Source organism: Aythya ferina (assembly GCF_964211825.1).
Source record: "Aythya ferina genome assembly, chromosome: Z".
Classification (NCBI taxonomy): Eukaryota; Metazoa; Chordata; class Aves; order Anseriformes; family Anatidae; genus Aythya; species Aythya ferina.
Window position 1 is genome coordinate 23,744,300 of NC_140299.1, and position 19,493 is coordinate 23,763,792.

General features: G+C 39.3%; 1 protein-coding gene and 2 long non-coding RNA genes across 8 annotated transcripts in view; 2 read left to right on the plus strand and 1 right to left on the minus strand.

Moving 5' to 3' along the window:
* PIK3R1 (phosphoinositide-3-kinase regulatory subunit 1) overlaps positions 1–9,082 on the plus strand; it is a 59,063-nt gene extending 49,981 nt beyond the window's left edge. For all 6 annotated transcript variants that reach the window (XM_084504296.1, XM_084504297.1, XM_084504300.1 and 3 more), the window contains 5 exons: positions 740–882; positions 1,150–1,326; positions 1,498–1,566; positions 3,836–4,006; positions 4,462–9,082. In XM_084504296.1, the coding sequence (XP_084360422.1) occupies positions 740–882; positions 1,150–1,326; positions 1,498–1,566; positions 3,836–4,006; positions 4,462–4,651 (750 nt within the window). In that variant the 3' untranslated portion in view covers positions 4,652–9,082. The remainder of the gene's footprint in view (positions 1–739; positions 883–1,149; positions 1,327–1,497; positions 1,567–3,835; positions 4,007–4,461) is intronic.
* LOC311427164 lies at positions 8,305–12,904 on the minus strand. The gene is made up of 3 exons (XR_014687230.1): positions 12,554–12,904; positions 11,761–12,462; positions 8,305–9,658 (listed from the first exon to the last, which is right to left on the minus strand). It is a non-coding gene; the product is annotated as an uncharacterized lncRNA (long non-coding RNA).
* Positions 12,800–14,898, plus strand: LOC311427167. Its single transcript, XR_014687235.1, has 2 exons — positions 12,800–13,772; positions 14,440–14,898. It is a non-coding gene; the product is annotated as an uncharacterized lncRNA (long non-coding RNA).
* Positions 14,899–19,493: the final 4,595 nt, after the last annotated feature.

The window sequence follows — 19,493 nt, forward strand, 5'->3', positions numbered from 1 at the left end:
CACATCTGCATACTGACCTCATCAGAGCGAGTTAAGGTTTCCAAGACACCTCTGTAAGGAAGCATTCTGTTTTAATACTAGTTTTGTAAAGGTCTGGTTTCACTGATGTAGGGTGGAGTGATGACATGTAGATACTCTGCAGGAATGAAAAGCTCCCACTGTCCTTCTTTCACCTCATCCAATTATTAGCCAAGTCTTGAGGTTTTGGTGAATTTGTGCAGTTTTACACCCCTACAACCTGAACATAATTGAAGAAAGGTAGAGGTGTGTAGGCAACTTGAAGTTAATAGTTTCAAAGACTTAGCCCTGGACTAGCCATGTGGGGACAGGAAGATGGACTAAATGACCTCTGGAGACCAGTCCAGCCCAGTAACTTAAAATTTTATTTCAGAGAGTCAACTGAACTTCTAAGGACATTAGCTGGTACAAAGCGCAAAGTGCATTGCCATAAGGGTAATCTTCAGAAAAAGAATTTATAAAAAACTTATTTATACAAAAGAGAGCTTGTAGCTAGTTCTTTTTCTAGCAGTTTTTCTTTCCCAGAAAGCCTCATCATGGTTGTCTTTTGCAGAGGCCTGTTTCCTCTGTTTTGTAAAGCTCTGCAGACAGGATGCATTCTGGTAATGGGATATTGAAGTCATTCTGTTAGAATATACTGAAATGTCTCCATGATACAAGCCAATAAATCATCCACTCTGTTTGATAACAACTGTAATTTAAACAACTATTTTATTTTCAGGAAATTCAAATGAAAAGAACAGCTATTGAAGCATTTAATGAAACAATAAAAATATTTGAAGAGCAGTGCCAGACGCAGGAGAGATACAGTAAGGAATACATTGAAAAATTTAAACGCGAAGGAAATGAAAAAGAAATACAAAGGTCAGTATGTGTATTTCAAGTTGTATGATTTTGAAGAAAGAAATAATGCCAAGTATAAATCTGCCTAAAATTAAAGCAAGATGTCAAGGTTAAAGTTGTTCAGTTGTAAGCAAAGCAAACTTCAAACGGGGTTGATGTGAACTTGTAAAGCATGAAGCTACATTTAGAGAAATAATCTGTTCTCTTAAAAGTCTATATGAGAAAACAGCAGACAAAGTTATGAATACAACATTATCAGAGTATAACATACCACATTGTTCCATTCAGAATTATGCACAACTATGAAAAACTGAAGTCTCGAATAAGTGAAATTGTGGACAGCAGGCGTAGATTAGAAGAGGATTTAAAGAAGCAAGCCGCTGAATATAGAGAGATAGACAAGCGTATGAACAGCATTAAGCCAGACCTCATACAGCTGAGGAAGACAAGAGACCAGTACTTGATGTAAGTATCATTATGAATTCACAAATATATATATATATATAAACATATATATAATAATATATAATAAAATATATAGTAATAGTATAATATAATAATAATATAGTACAAATATATTTATTTATTGGCACCAAACTTCTGAAACTAATAATTTTATTTGGTATTATTATCCAGGTGGCTGACTCAGAAAGGTGTTCGGCAAAAGAAGCTAAATGAATGGCTTGGAAATGAAAATACAGAAGAGTGAGTATTAAGAGATTTAAATATTCCTGGTATTTCCTATCAGCTTGCACAAAAGTGAGATTGAGCATATTTAATTCTATATCCACCCAGAGGGAATCTCTTCTAGGTCTCTTGTAACAATGTTCACTGTTAACGCAGGGCAGCCTACGTAACACGGGTATCAAAAAGGACTCCCTCTCATCCCCTACTCTGCCATTACTCAAGGAAGTGTGTAATCAGGTTACTATAGCAAAGCACTGGAACTTAACCTGTGTCTTTATTCTTACCAGCAATATGAAGATTATAAGGTGTTGGTATCTTGGAGGGATGTCATAGGAATAAATAAATTGTTCAGAAGGTCTCTTAGGCATAGGTGGGCTGTTTCCCAATTACATATGTTGACACCATGGTGCTATCTAGTATAGTGGTGCCCACATCAGTGTATCACATTGCTATTGGAGGTGATAAAATTGTGTATGCTGAAGAGTGGTCCTTCTCCATTTTTATGGTCTAGTCAGTCTTTCTGGGAAATGGCAGGATAGTATTCCATCATTTCAGCAATTCAGTTTTAGTACAGGTTCTAGCTGGGGCCTGGCCACTGAATAGGTTTTGCTTTTTGCTTCATTCCGGAAAAAAAAAATAAAAAGAAAAAAAAAATGAAAAGAAAAAAAAAAGCAGCAAAAAGCAAATATAAACCAAATTTTAAACAGAAGCAAGCTGCAAAATAGTATCAAAGTGCCTTAAATTCACAGTTAAAAATAGTAAGCAGTGAAGAGTGAACAAGTAGAAAAACCAAGTGGTCTGAGTAATATTTGTATCAACATTTTCTGCTTGTATAGTCTCCTGTGCATGCCTTCTACACTGCATGACTGAACATATAGCAAAAACAGCAGATTGACAATGACTGTTTTCTGGTTTTACATTCTAGTTTTGTCCACATTAGTGGTCTATTTTAATTTGGCTTGGTTTGCTTAGTCTCCTGCTGTTTTCCTGGAAATTGTGCAACTGCTGCGGCTACATTGGTAGAAGAAGGGAATAAATATGGCATACACATTTTAAAGCCATGTTGTTCACTCAGTCTTAGCTCTGCTCAGAGAAGATATAATGGAGAATACGTAGGCACTTGTTTCCACTGGCACCCTCATCAGTTAGACAGAAAGAGCAATGCCAGGCTGTGGTTATAACATAGCATCAAAATAGTAAGTGAAACTGTTGTCTCTCTGACTCTCCCTGTCAGTGAATCTGTTAAGTGCTCAGGTTTCTGCAGGCAAATTAAATTTTGAGAATTTGACTTTTTCTCTAAGGTAAAACAGAAAAAAAAATGAGTATAATAAGCAGCAGTAAAAATAGGAGTCTCTTTCTCTAGGTGCTGAAAATAGAGCCAAAACTGAATGCATTAGAATATCTTACAGGGCAAAGAAGTACGATGGGATAAAGGAGCTGGATAGCAGGTCATCTGAAACAAAAGAACCCTTTTTTTTCCTGAAAAATTAAAATGTGTGAAATTGCTGATCATGGTAGACCACTCTGATACTCTTCAGAACAACTGATTGTAAGTAGAGCAGCAAAGGCAAAGCTGACCGGTGCAGGCTGCTGGGCAAATAGGGAGCTTTGGAACTGTAGAGTATCAAAGTGGTGTCCCCATAGCTGAACCAAAGACATCTTCTTTCACAGTGGGTTTAACTCAGAGGGTTCTATGAAACTCTGAATCAGCTTTGTAGTTGGTGGCAGCTTTGGTAAAGAAGGTCCTATATAACATGCTTTTTTCATAATCTCATAAGGAAGGAGAACACTACTATTCCAACCTTTTCACAAAGCCATCTACCATATGAATAATTTATCTATCTACCTGTACAACTGCTCATAGCTCTCCCAAGCAGCAGATGCAATCAATACATTGCATGATTTTTCACTGCTGACCAAGTGTTCTGATCTTTAGAAATGAAGCTGTCTCAAAGGATATTGATTTTGGTGGGTTTGCAGTATACCAGAACAGTGAGCAATGGTAGAAGTGCTGAAATCCTCACAGCAGATTCTGTTAGATAAAACAGCATCCTTTTATGTCCATCTTCACATCTACATGAGTATTTTTAAAAGAAACAAGGACCAGAACTTTTATTTCTGTTCAGCAGGTGAAATGTTGTAGTATTACATGGTTTACGCCTCTAGTTCTACCAGGGAGACAACCTACTAACCAAGTTTTTCCAAGTGATATGAAAGGGGGACCAGCATATTCATGGTTTTTGCTCTGCAACGTGTTTCACAAACATCTTTTGTCATATTTTGACAGCCAATACTCTATGGTAGATGATGATGAAGACTTGCCCCATCATGATGAGAGAACATGGAATGTGGGAAATATCAACAGAAGCCAAGCTGAAAATCTTCTGCGGGGAAAGCGAGATGGAACATTCCTGGTTCGAGAGAGCAGCAAGCAAGGCTGCTATGCCTGCTCTGTTGTGTACGTACCCTAAATGCGAATGATGCATTTGAGGCACCCACCTTGAGAAAGGGGTACATGCACACTTGCACGTGTGTGGATCCCCTTGGATCTTTCTGCTTAGAAGCAGACAACAAGTCATGAGGCCATTCTTATTGCAGCTCCATTTTCTACACAGCTCAAACCTGTGCTGCTCACATAGATGAGGCTCATTGAAAACAAGGGAAAGTAGAGCATGGAGTAACTCATTTATCTACAGCTACTAAGTCCTGCCTAACTCCTGCATCCTTAAGCAACACCTGGGAATTTGGGTTAAACCTAGGCTGTTACCATTTTTCCACCACAGAAGACTATAGAAGGAATCCTATGTAGTGACTAGTGTTTTAAGATTTATTGCCAGTACCTTATTTTCTAGCTTAATTTTACTGTACTGACAAACTAAAAACTGTTGTTTGTTTGTTTGTTTTTTTCTTTAGGGTGGATGGAGAAGTTAAGCACTGTGTGATAAACAAAACACCTACTGGGTATGGATTTGCAGAGCCATATAACTTGTACAACTCTCTCAAAGAACTGGTGCTACATTATCAACACACATCACTTGTGCAGCACAATGACTCTCTCAATGTCACACTAGCCTACCCAGTATATGCACAGCAGAGGCGATGAAGATCTTAATACTCTGGGTGTTTGGTTTTTTTCTAAAGAAAAGATTTGACAACATTGAGGCCTCTGGAGAGAGCAGGCTCCTTTCAGCCTTACTCAAGAATTTGAGCTGCAGTGTCAAAGCTATCTGTCTTCAGAGATGGGACTAGAGCTTTCCTTCACAACTGCAGTCGGAAAGATCACAGTATTAAGCTGTGAATGTATGTTTCTAATCTGAAGTGCTTTTTTTTTAATTGAGAAAAGAAAAACACAAGAGAGAGAAATCCTAACCTGATCTCCCAGCAGGGACATAGAGGCCTTTAACCATGGTGCTTGTTTACGACCACTTCTGAAGCTTTACCAGCTAGAACATTGGATTCTGCAGACACAAGGTGTAAGAGGTCTTTGTCATTTGGTTATTGGAATTTCTTGGTCACAACCTGGCTTGGATTTGATGTTGCTGCACTCAGTGGATCCAGACACACAGCATTGTGGATTTTTTGGTTTCTGGTGAATGATATGTAGCAGAATGGCACTTTCATTTATAAGGGACACTTTAAAAGGACTTCAGTTACAGTATGTTGTTTGGAGGAATTGTAACAGTGAAGTGCCAGGAAGTGTTTTGCTTAGACGTTTAAAAATCCTGTTTTAAGAATATATTTAAGACTGAAGAAAACAGGACTTTCAATGGCATACAGTCTTTAATAATGTACATATTGAATGACTAACTATCATTGATGGAAACTATCAATACCAAACTGCTTCTCTTTTCCCCTTTCTGTTTGCTGGAAGCTGAATTCTTAGACCATGCTATGCAATACTGAATTTTCTTTAGGCTGTAGTCTTCTCTTGAGCATGTCTACAGGTTAAGCTTGTTTTTCTTTCTTCATTCCTTGCCTTCTTTTGTCTTTCTTTCTTTTGCCTGAGAATACTTTTCTTAATGATTACTTTTTGTTATTCTTTTGACATTTTCTGTTTTTTCTTTTTCTTTTTTTTTTTAAATGTACAGGAAGCCAGCAAGAGTTGGCTTCAGAATTAAAACTATGAAATATTTTACAATTTTCTTTGTATAGAATATTGAGCTACTAGCTCAAAGTTTAAAAAGTTCATCTTTTTTTTTTTTTGACTAAATATTTTGTTGGGCAGTGCCTGATAAGCTTCAAAGCTGCTTTATTCAATAAAAATATATGAACATTACAAAATATCATTGAGTCCAACAATATTGTTTCAGAGATACCTTTAGAGTACGGTACCTTGCTATGTTTGCTTTTGAAGCATTTTGAACTTCTGTCATGATTGTCTTTGTATTTGGAAGATGAAAAAATTGTGTATCCTTCTCTGATAATGACTGCAGAAAAACAGAAAAATTTAGCTACTGGAGTAGATAGGTTGGATTTCAGAATGAATCCACACTTCACAGTAAATAAATGACATCTTGACCTACTGTGGCAGAATTTTTGTCAGCATGTCAAGGTATTTTCATTTCATATGAAGGAAGTTTCTCTAAACTGTTGCCTGGATTTGTTTATCATACTAGTATTTTTAAAGAAATCTCCCACCTGTACTCAGAACAATTGGATACAACATAGGGCTAAGTAAGACTGGAAAACCTCTGTTCTGAAAAATGATTAGGCTTTCATAGTTAATATTTTGGATTTATTTTCATAAGTTTGTAGACTGAGGGAGTATCAAAGTGAACATTTTCATAGTTTCAGGCACTAGAGACTTACAGAATTATGGTTTGTTTAAAGGAAACAAATACATGAATCCCACTAAAGCAAACTTAGTAGTAATTCTGGGACAATTCATTGTGGGTGGCTTGCAGTGGTTATTGTTGTTATATATTTTTTGCCATGACCATTGCAGAAATTCGTGCATTGCAAATTGATAAAGTAATGAAGTTCATATAAATATTGGACAAGTTGTGACGAAATTAAGATGAATTTATTCTTCCCCACAGATGCACAGGGAAAACCCATTACTATTTAAGGGACTTGCACACACAATCAAAACAGTAGGTCCCATGGAGTTGTCTCATAACTCTGCTTTAGAGATACATGTATTTTGATTCCAAGCATTCAGTACTTACTAAGCTATTGGAAATAATGAGGAATTTGCCTGTCTCCAGTAGTTTTTATATTATCTTCTATTTTTTACATTATCCCTTCATTTCTGAGACTGTAAAGCTTTGTTTTTTTCTTTAATTATGTGGATTTTGTGCTTTTTTGGTGGGTTGTCTTTGCTTTCCTATAGATGTATTTTCTCTGTAGAATCTATATCAGGAAACAAGATACAACCAACATAAATGTTTCAGGATAGTCATCATTTTCAAAATTATTCAGATTTTTTAATTTTCTAAATAGAAGTTTAGTCTTCATCCCTTCCATTCCTTGTTCCACCCTCCTTTCAGGCCTCTCAGAATAGGACCATTTAAATTTGGTTTTCTAATAACTGTTTTTTACTATGAAAAGCAACAATTACTCTAGCATGACAGTCATACTACTGGGCTTGACATTACAAATTAGCTCAATATACAACAATTTAAAACTTGTAGCAATCCAAGGTATTCTTCAGACATATATTAATTTTTGAATGTTAAATACTTTAAGGGTAAAATTGTATTTTTTTCTCTATAGGCGAAATATATGTAATCTGAATGGATGTTTCACTTAGTATTTCTCAAGAAATTTCATCGTAGTTAAGGCATTTGGATCTAATTTTCCTCATATTAAGAAAACCTCTGCTATGTCAGTGGGCCATATCCTTAGCATGCCCAGCCCAGTACGGGATATCATTTGTTCCTGTTGTGCTGTACTACTTCACTTCATCTGTGGTTGTAGCAGAGAAAAAATAGTGTGCGTGCAAATTTGGCACTTGCTTTTATTGCACAAGCAACAATGAGAAATAAGCACTATGTTATGGGGATAAATGCTTTTAGGGCTTCGTTAGGGGAAGTTCTGCCTACACAGGGTCTGTGCAATTCACAAGGATCACTTACGCCCCCAAAGTGGGCATGAGTGGGGTTTCTTTGGTACCTGGGTATTGTGTGGCCTCTGCATTTCCCTCCCTCCTTAATGCACAGAGCTGCATCCTGCCAAAGGCCCTATTCACTGCAGAGTTGTTTGTCCTTAATGTACCATATTGTTCACTCCAGTTTTGATTTGATCTCAAACAGACTAATATATACAGAAAAAAAAAAAAAGGCATGTGGATATAACTGAAGAAACGCAATGCTTTTCTGTGTTTCTATTGACGTATACTTTTTCCACCTAATATGATACAAGGGTGGAAATTGTTTTGGTATGTTTTTTTGGTTTGGGGAATTTTTTATTTTAAATCCCTGAGTTATGCTGCACTGCAGCAGCACTTTTGCAAGGCTTTTGTAAAGTATGAGGCATAACACAGAGAACCAACACCCACAGGGAAAATTAGGAGCTTCTGATTTCCGTAAGTTGAAATTGGGATTTCCAGTTTTGGGGATATTCATGTGTGCATCAGTGCATATGCGCACACACTTGCTGTGTTTATGTATGAATAGATCTCAGTATAGGTGCATTTTCACCAAACGTGATCATTTTGCTGAATTCAGTAAGTGATATTAATTTTGTGTAAAGACACACACATGCACTAGACCTTTGTGGGTGCAGCATGTTTCCAAATACAGTTAGAAGACTGAGTTTCTGTGTTGTTGTTGTTTTTTTTTTCTAAAAAAAAAAAAAAAAAAAAAAAAAAAAAAAAAAAAAAAGCTTGTCTGTATGGTTCATTTATCTAGAAAAATCTTATCAAACTGTAAAACCAAATCTTAAAATTTTCTATTTGGTGTCAACTGTTCTGTAGTAAAGAAATGGCTTTGTCTTGTAATTGGCAATGAAATAATAATGCTTGGGAAAACATGCAAATGCTTCTAATGGGGAAAACTTCTGCCGATTTTCACACAGTGCTTTTGCTATGCATGGTATTAAGTTGGGAAAGTGAATCCTGATAGTATTTTTTTTCAGGGTCACTTTAGAAATGGGCAGCACAAAGCACAATGCCTCCCATAGGACAAGGTTCCAAAATGCAACATTTTATGTGGAATCATGTTGTATTTACTGCCGTGGAAAACTAAACTGGACTGGAGGAGTGGGTAACGTTACATTGCACTTGTCCTAATGAGACTGCATTAGCTGCCCAAGATGCTGCTATTTTTTTTTTTATTATTATTATTGTTTTTAAAAATAAAGCTCTGTTCTGTTAAATGTCTTTAAAACATTTAGATTACTTTGTTTTAAAATGGTCATTGAGGAGGTGGAGGGTAAAGTCGGTTGTAAATTGCCTTCACAAGGCAACAGTGAAAACATGCCTCCTTGAGATTTTGTTCAAGCTATAGAGTTGATGGAGCTGTGTCTTGTTTTTAAGTTGCTTTAAAAATTGTAATAAGTCTTCAAGCAGAATAAAGGTTGTTTTGAAACTGCATTTCAGTTTCTGAGGCTTCAGTGAGGACTGAGATGTCCATTTACCAGAATCCTTTGCTGATGCTTCCTGTCTCTATATGTGAACTACTTTGAAAATGAGACCCAAGTGTTCGTATTATTAAAGGGAACTAGGGAGAAAATGATTTCAGCTTACTCTCAGCCATCTTATGGATTGAACTGAAGAAGCAGCTGAGTAGCTCCAAAATAGTCTTGTAGCAAATATTGCCAAAATGACAGTTCTGCTAATCTTATACTCTTGCAAAAGCAGTGCATTTGTGTTTTATACTGCAGATGAAGTGCTGTTTCATCTGAAATTAGAATGAGTTTTGTCATTGATTTCCATGAAGCCAGCCTGTCAACCTTTGTAGCCAGAGGTAATTTACCAGCTTCATGACTACCCCTGATATTGAAAACCAAGGTAACAATGAAGAAGGGGGAGAATGGAGAGGCAGATCGGGCAAGGCTGATTCCGAGCATTGTTTTCTTTCACCCATTGCTGGCATACAGTATTTTCATGTTTCAGGCACATCCATATCTTGCCCCAGAAGAGGTCCTCCAAGGAAACCAGCGAGTCCCTCTAAAAGCAGAAAGAGATTCCTGTTCACAAGGTTTCCATTCCAAAATCTGCCCACGTGTTGCTCACTGTAGTCACATAATACTCCAAGATTGAGGTACCCAGGTACCACAGGCTTAAAGCAATTACTAAAATTACGTCATCACTGGCCTTTCTTGCAAGAAGCACAGACTAAAGGCTATTACAATATTTTTAGTTCACTTGATAGAAAGTGCGGTTAGATCATGATTAACATATGCATTGCAATTCTTCTCAATTAGTAAGCTGATTCTTTTAAATAGACACCACATTTATCTTGTTCCTGCTCTCAGGGCATATGCTAAGCAACACAAGATCCTGTAGCCAGAGAGGTCTACATCTAAAAATACGGTTATGGTCATGAATCACACATCTTCCAGCTACTCATCAGCTACTGAGAGAAATTATGATTGATTGATCATAATCTGCAGAAATCCACGGACCAGCGGCTTTCTGGCCTATATCATACATTGTATAGAAATCACACTTGGCAGACTGGAAAAAAATAGTTTGCAAAAATGTCATTCTATTTTTGTTGTCTGCAGACAAACACACTCCTACTTTTTCTCTCTGCTTTCTTCCTGAGGCTTGATGGCCATTTTTCATAAGGAATGTGAAAAACTGTTTGAATCTATCTCTGCAGCTACACGTGGCTGACTTTTTTTAAAGGCTTAGGAATACTTTTCATCCTCTTTTTCCTGTGGAGCTGCTTGACTCACGTGAAGTCCTATGTATGAGTAACTTCTCACAGGTCTCTTTGATTCAAAATTGGAAAAGTAAATTTTAGGCTTCTCACTCTAGGCTACTACAGGCCTCTGAAGGACACAGGCAATGCCTCCTCTCCACACAGGTGGAACACAAGACAAATGCAGGCACCACTTAGCTGCCTGTGGGCAGCCAGGCACAAAATGGGTGGCACAGGCTTTCTCTGCCTTGAGGGCTACTCAGGATGGCGGCCCTCCTTTACACCCGCACACCAGAAGGGCCATTCTGGTTCACAGGAGTCCTCTGAAGGCTCCTGACAGCCATGGGGTGTATTAGCATGTTCCTGGAGAGGATTACATTTCAGAGACACCCAACACAGCCCACCATGTCCCACCAAGCCCAAACATGGCCACCTCTGCCTTCACCCAGGAGATGTGGCAGCCACCTTCCTCTTCCTCCCCTCCATGTTCTGCACATCCAAAGCTGAGACTGGCCCCAGCCAGCATGGCAGCAAGGCCAGCACCTCTGCAAGGGCCCTTGTTTAGAGGGTGGAAACTAAGGAAGTTGTAAATGGTGGTGTCCTGCCTGCACCACAGGCTGGAAACGAGGCAAAAAAACAACTAATTCTGCTTTGCCTGCAGGGACATGGTGTCAGACACACTTTCCAGTCAGACCTGGGTTGTACGAAAGGCACAGAGCTTTTCCTTAATGCATTTGAAACAAGAAAAAGCATTAACTGTGGGAGCTGTACTGAGAACATGGTTCCGGTGTGTCCTTTTTTTTTTTTTTTTTTTTTTTTTTTTAAGTCTTGCTGAGGACTTATGTCCTCAAATACATAGACTGCCAAAAATAGAAGCTCTGTAGGGACTTTTTGGGTAAACAGGTATCAATCAATCAGCAGCTATTCAAACTTTGGATAATCTTTGTGGGGACCAGCACTTTAACCTCTGAACAGCAATCAGATGACCAGAAACGTCCTGATAATTCTTTGAAAAAGCAGCATTTTTATCCACAGCTGTGCCAGGCTCTATTCCCTACCTGAATACTATTACATGAATATATCTTCTCAGTCCATTCTTTCTAGCACGAAGAAATCACCCTTGCATACTAAGAAAGGAGTTTAAGCCACCAATTTAAACATGTGCAAATATTGATAGAAGAAAAATTTAACAGGTAACGCACAAAAGGATCTAAAACCTCCTGTCCTCAAGTCCTTGAACAAACAATATTGACAAAACCAGGCACGAATATAGTTGTCAGATGATGATTTCACTTTCATATATCTGGTATTCCTAAATCCTTAGAAAACTCTGGCCTGAGAAGAAACATAATGAATTCACTCCTGAGAACATTTCCTCCTCTATAAATGTTCATTGCCTTACCCAGGTTACTTTTTTTTTTCCCCCACGAATCTTGTTCTTGGTGTAACACAAATGCTATGTGAAAGGTGCTAGCTAGATGAATCCTTCCCTCTTTTCGTCATCTGGCAACCACTCTACGTACTTCAGCAGATTTCTCCACACGGTGTTGGGTAGAAGAGCCATGCTGAGTCCATGTTTTGTGACTTGTTGGAAGGGAAACGCGTGGCTGTTTTGTGTGGCAGGGTGGTACACCACACTCACCTGTCCAGTGCTTCATACTGATGAAGGTTTTCATTGTGCCCTCAGGCCTATTGCTTTACCTATTTAAAAGACAGGTAAAGCAGCTCTTGGCAGCTTGTACGTTGTGAAGCTGGATGCGAGTGAAGACCTGAGAGAGCATGATATGAAAATATGATAGGAATGCAAGTCCAGCAGCTGTAGCCAGCCACACCATACTAGAAGGCAGAGGCGAAGGAAACAGCCTTGTGCCTCTCACCATGTCCTCTGGGCAGGATGCCAACTGCACTGTGCTGGGGCACAGATGCCTTTCACCTTCCCTTTAAAATCCATGCAGGGTTATTTTTCTGTGGGGTGAAGGCTGCCACTTAAAAACAGTGGCAAATTTGCATGCTCGCTTGCAGCTCTATCTCTGGCTCTTCTCTGTTTCAAGAAGGCATGGAGGTTGAACATTTTGAGGTGGGATTCATCTCTAATTTTAAGCACCTAAAAGAAAGAGTTGTCATCAAAGCCATCTGGCAAAGCTCTCTTCACAGAGAGAGACAGGCAATTCCCGAGGGTGATTCACCCCACCTACCTCAGGCTCTATTCTTAGGCTGTGGTGAATCATGCTCTGGAGTCACTCCATTGACTGGAGGGGGAGCCCAGGCAAATGGCTGACGTGAGAGATGCAGCTTGGAGGAGGCTAAAGTTAGATGAACTCAATCTCTTCTCTGCAGTTCAATTTCAATCTTTCCAGTACCAGCTGTGGTATCTTCTGCTCCTAGGCGTAATGATAAGGAACAACTAATTTGGGATGAGAAGTTCAGTTGGTTTGCAGAATTAGGGTCTTTCATAATAATTATGAAAGTAACAGGGTCAAAACCATGCTGGGCAGCATCCTTCCTAATGCTGGGTTACACACAGAGGAAGGTGGATGAGAAGTAATGCCAGAATACTTCCAGCTTCTCTGCCAGATTCAGAGCAAGCCCTGACTCTGCCTGCAGTCTGTCTTACTGAGGCCTGCCCTTGGCATCCGCAGGCCCAACTGACCACCAGTCTGCCTAAAAGCCGGAGACCTATCTTCTAGGGAATAATTTGATTTCTTGCCAGCCATGTGATCAGCTGAAAAGGCATGGATGGAGAGGCTGCTGGTTTTTCCAAGTGAGATCAGTTTGTTAGTCACCAGATTTGCATTTCCTTTCTTATCCAGGGGAAATTTATGGAACTTGACGATCTTTCCTTCCATTTGTTCCACAGCCAGGATCACAGGGTGGGATATTTTGACAAGAAAACTAAGATAGGAATGATTTCAGGCAAGTTACTTCCCAGGCACGCTGAGCTCTGCAGCAAGGCAGGAGAGCTGGTGGGATTCCCCATTCATCTACTATATAGAAAAATCGAAAAGACAGCAGGCCCTATGGTACTTTTTTGGCTGTAGCACTACATGCATGCATGCCCCAGGTCAGTTAAACCAAACCTTTCATCGGCAAGTGATCTGCCAAGAAAGTTCTGGCATAGAGAGTGTCCCTATCCAGTGAAATGGGAGACCTGGCCTTGCAAAGCCCCATCGGTTTCAGCAGGTGCAGTGACATGTGGGATTATGTTCTGAGGCAGGAACAACATTTGGGAAAGAAGCTTCAGGAGACTTGAGATGAAAGAGGAGAAGCTGTTATGCAAACTGCTGTTGTTCTACTGATAACAGGCAATGTAAACAAGAAAGTCCTGGATTGTCAGGCAACCCATGAGCACCAGGAGTCCTCAGGGCATGTGAACAAGACCCTCAGAACGGGTTCAGAGCATTGCACCTGTTTATGGTAAGCACTTCAGGTTTCTGGACAAGAGAACAATCCTACATGAGTACAGATCGAGTTGGCAGGTGAATACATCTACACAGCCACCTTCCTGCAGGGCTGTGAGTATTTCATAGGGAGAGAGGGAATAAAGTGATTTAAAAAATGCCAACTGGTGCACAAAGACACACAACTAAATGACGCTGCTGTTTCAAAATGTCTTGATGTGTCTCACTGCTAACACCGTTACTGAAACCGAAATCTTGTCATGGTCAATTTCCCGCAGTATTCCTGGCAGGCACAGCCAAGCAAGACCTTGCCTTGGAGAAAATGCCTCTTATCTGGCTGGGCCACATGGGCTTCCAGCAGGGTGTGGCCAGGGGCTGGGCTCATGCTGTTGCCTGTTAGAGCAAGGCACTCACAAGGGCGCTTGTGCACGCTCTTGGCTTGCTCTGTGTAGCAGTTCCTCGGTAATGCTTGTTCAAAATAGCTGATTTCAGAAGAGGGGAGGAAATTGCCATTAATGTCCCTGTACGAACTTGTTTTCACAATAATCTTCCTTTCGCTGTCACATGCAGAAGAGCACACCCTCTAACAGAATGCTTCATGGGAGCTCTTTTTATTGATTATAACTGGGGAATGCTGTAGCTGTGGCTACTCAAAAACCTGGTTTTTCCCCCTTGCTTTTTAGAACATCTATTGTAATGTGAATGCACATGCTCCCGTACTATGTCGACACTGCGACCGCAGGATCTGTGGGCACACCTGGGCGTGCTTGGCATTGCGCATAGCTAAACACAACCAGTAACATGGCCTTGGCTCTGAAGACAAGCTGACTACTTGAGTACATAGTCAGCTTCTTAGCCAGGCTGCACCAATGAACAGTCCTCATTTCAAAACGCTACCTCCCCATGTTTTCAAATTTAATTTGTCCATTAAAAATGGTGTAAAATTAGTGAAAAAAATAGGGGGAAAAAAAAGTGTAAAGATGGTGTAAAAACAGTGAAAAGTGGCAACTGCCCCAGACGTTGTAATGAGCCTAGGAAATCCATGCTTCTGTAAAGTAACAAGTGGAAATGACACTAACTGCTGTAGGAGTTTCCCAGAAAAGATGTTCTGGATTTTGGAAAATAAATCTACCACAACTCTATCACCGTGTCCCATCCTTCTTGCAAGTATCTGGAATTTCTGGATTAGGTTTTCTTGTTTCATCTCCAACCAAAAGCAAAGAGTAGTGTCTTTTTAACTGTATTCAGATCTTGATATTCCAGACACTCACAGGTGAACTAGCCAAAGCAGACCAAAGCTGTGCCCCCCATGCACATACACAGACAACTAGGTTGTGTTCTGTGGCAGTGTGGCTGCAAGGGAACCTAGTTGTTAACTTTTGCCCTCACACACAATCAGAACACACCTGAAGAACGTTCTCAAACTCAGAAACTCAAAAAAGTACTGCCGGATTTGGTAATATGCATGTAGCCCTTGCTACAAAAAATAAAAAATAAAAAGAAGCTAGGCAGATGGCTTCTTCTGATTTATTTATTTATTTATTTATTTTTTAGTGTCAGCTCAATCTCTACAGTCATGAAGCTGAACTAGCTGACTGTAGGCTCCCCACCAAAAAATAATGGGTACCTGTGCCTATCAGTCCCAGCAGATACTTTATATCTGATGTCTCTCTGCAAGCTTTCACCTCTGTAACTTCTGAAACAAACCTGGCTCTGGAGTTTTGAGAACTGGCTCCCACTGAGAGAGAGGGACTGTGAGATATATATATAAAAAAAAAGCTTTTCTTCCAACATTTTCCTGAGCTGCCAGTTTTTGGAGGATCAAATTCCTAGACCTATGTGAACACAAAGGGAAGGAGACAAGGTGTAGAAATATGACAACATTGTTAATGATTAGGTTTTCTATTCAAACAGTCATCTAAAACCTTGGATTTATTTATCTTTTTAATTTTGCTCTACAGATCATTAAGAGCCTAATTTTCCAGCCCAGCATCTTTATCAGTACGAAGTTATTGGTGTATTTGTTAGTACTGACACAGCTGATAATACATAGCTACATTCCTATGTCAGATAAATGGCCCACTCTGCAATGGGATACTGTCATTCTCCATCCATTCCTTACAAATAATCTAATCTTGGCCCTTGAAAGAGGCCAGGAATGTAAGGCTCAGCATGCACATATACTATGGTTGATCAAGGATAGTCCAGCAAGGACAGTTCTCCTTAAAAACCCTGACTTGTTTGATATGAAACCCTGACAAGAATTATAATTTCAGCAGACCTTCTCCAGTGTTCAAAATGAAAGGCAGGACTCCATTTTCCATCTAATACAGCATGTTGGCCAACAATGATCATGCTTGCTGTCGCTTAGCATATGTGAGCTTTAGGAGACTCTCCATTGAGCACTGGCTAAAGTCAGACATCAGGCATCCTAGGTGAATGCTTTCTCCACCTGACTAAAGAATTAGCTTCAATCCACTGGTGGTTTGACTCTGTAGGAACAAAAATATTCACTGACATTAATAAATAAATAAATAAAATTTAGTAAGCCCAGTCATTATGGTACTCACCAGAAGCAAGTGAAGACTGAGTTTACGTCCTTACTTCAATTGTTAACCCATGTATACAGCATCAAGCTTCTTGAAAACTGAACAGACTTAAGATGAGATAGGTAATTGTGTAGCAGTAAAGATAGTGTTGTTTTTCCTCTAAGCAGTTTGATTTCGTGGTCCTTTACCAAGTATTACAGCTCAGAAATTGACATCTAGATCAGAACTACTTTTAGGTCAACACTCACCTTTCAAGGCCTAATTGGTCTGTGATGCGAGTCTGGCTTGGGATTCTAAAAGACCAAAGTCTGGGAGGATTTTTAGCCATGAGAAACCATCTCATGCATTTACAGAAATCACAGATTCTGCTTTGAACAGATACAACTTAAAAACAGAACAGGAAACCAAACCCATCCAGATCTGACTGTAACGCAGAAACCAGACTGGACTGGTGTTTTCATAACTGCTTTATCCACACAGATCTCAAAGGTATGTTAGATCTTCATTTTTATTTTGGCTCATTTTTACTGAAAAGTTCAATATTGCCTGGCTTTTTGGATCAGAAAAAAGGAGCATTTGAACACAGCAGCAATGAAAATGCCAACAAATATGTTAGAAGCTTTTATGTCTCTAAAAACATGCCACGGCTTAACTAACTTTTAACAGATTGGAAGTTGCAAAACAGAAAAGAAAGACCCTTGGGTCTTCTGTTTCAAACCCCCTCCTTCCAGCATACTCCAACCCCAGTACAAATTTCTGTGAACTAGAAATGGACTAATACATATGATGGCGCAGCATGTGCCTAAAATCTCCTTAGGTTCACTGGCTCATCTAATCCCAGCACAGGAATCTCACCAGAATTATCTCCAGTTCCTATGGGTAGATTTGGCTGGCATTCAGGTTTGCCACTCACTGATTAGCCCACCCCTACTTGCTAAGCTGAAATATTTCAAAATTGTTTCTGAAGGCATACATAGCCCAGAATAGGAGAGTTTTCTCCTATCATTTACTTGGAAGTAGAAGTAAAAATCCTGAGGGGGTAATAGAATTATACCAAGGGTATACGTTAAAGAAAGTTAAGTGAAAGAAGAGTCACATTAAAACTTCTCTCAAATAATCCCTTTTGGAGGGCACTGAAGGAACAGCTGTTTAAATGCTGTTCAACCAGCAAAATGGTGATCATATCCATGAGGCAATTTATTTGACAACTTTTTCAATAATTTATCTAGTACTGATGATACTGCATTTGTAAGTGAGAAAGTGTAAATTATCAGCCTCATTTAATTGTGCTGCCACAAGCTCCCATGGAGAGTTTTTGTGCTGGTGTCATAGAAATCTGTTTCCTTTGTGTGCCTGACTGCATGCACCCAGTACATCTGAATGGTACTTACAGTGGAAAATAGAACTTGCATCTCCCACTTAAAGAGCCTGACAATTCTTACAGATGCCTGAGTTTCTTGATCTCTTTGTCCATTGTATTTGAGCTATAAACTTTGATTAAATATTGTTCTCACAATGATGTCCTTAGCTTTTTTTTTTTTTTTTTTTTTTTTTTTTTTTTTAATCATTCTTCTGCATGTTCATTTGCCTGTCTAAAAAATCAGCTTGGGGCAAGGAGGCACAGTGCAAACTGGCAGTCAAATTGGATGCTTGGTTTGCCTTGTCATCAGCAGTCAGTTTCAGGGTAGGACGAACAGTTGATATGAAAGCACATTCACTGAGTCTGGAGAAAAGAAAATACACGCTTGTGATGGTCACCTGAATCAGGAAAGTTCATCTCTTTCTGTTGCTGTTTCATTGTGTAGACAAGTGGGAGTTGGCAGGGAGGAAGCAGTTTCTTCGTTAGTGGTAAGGGCAAAGGGAGGTGTACATTTCCTCTTCTAAAACTGCAATGTATAAAGTTGTTTTTTTTTTTTTTTTTTTTTTTTTCTTTCTTGTTTTTTTTTTCTTTCTTTCTTCCTTTCTTTATTTTTTAATTGTAGACAGATATATAGGATGAGTCACTAACTGCTACTGCCACAGCGCAGAAGTCCTGTACCTACCTATTTTTCTCATGTTGGCAATGGAGATTCACACCTAAGCCTGTTGCTTTATCACACAGTAATCTGTTAGAAGCCTTTGTATAATGCCCAGCCCAAAGCAGAGTGATTCAGAATTTGGTGAGCAACTTGGCTGTTTCAGCATAGTGGAAATCTTAGATTACATGTGGTTGTGGTCTCCCTCATCCTGGAACGCAGATAATAAAACTAGCAAAGCTACCAAAATAGGATGACAAAGGTGGCTGAAGGTGTGTACCGGTTTTGCAGAGTGGGGAAATTAGTGGGACTGCTATACTTCAGTGTGGAGACGAGGATGAGGAAGAGATGTGACAGAGGTACAACTGTTTCTGAAAGACAGAGAAGGCAAACAGAAAGTTTAGTTACTGCTTCTCAAAGCGCAAGGTCCATGGGCATCAAACTGACTTAACAGGTGTTTGGTTTAAAACAAATGACTATGAATACATAGCTGAACTGTGAAATTCTTTGACCCAGGGAACTGTGAACACCAGTGATTGATTAGACAAATTCATGGCAAACAGATCCATTAGGAGTACTGAGCAAAAAATGCTGCTACAACTGCCAGGCAGTGAAATCCTTAAACTGTGGCTAGCTGAAAGCTGAAATACGGTCAAGACAAGTGCTAGTGTACACTATATTTATACTCGTTTTCAAATAATCTGCTACAGGTCATAGCTGCAAATAGGTATTAAGACACATTTACCACTGATTCAATATGTATACTGCCTGCCCTGTGTTTTTATATTGTGTTTTCTTGTGCTTTTTGAGAATGGAAGCAATGATAACCAAGGAAGCTATTATTAAGGGAACTATAAGATCATTTAAAAAAAAGTTATTGAAATAATTCAGACCTGAATTCCAAATTTTTTAAGTATTTGAGGATTAGGCTTATTACAGCTTCAGCTGCAATGGTCAGCTCCACATCCCTATTTAGGCTCCTGCCTTCAAAAACGTGGGGTGTTGTTCTGCTTTGGCTTTTTTCCAGAATTTTGATTCTTACTCATGCCTCATGTATATTATTTTTCTATTTTTTAAGTGTCCCAGATCTCATAACTGATCTAATAAAAGTTTTAGACAATCTGGCAGAATTCCATCTCCACAGGAGGATGTGAGCCTCACATTTAAACTCTG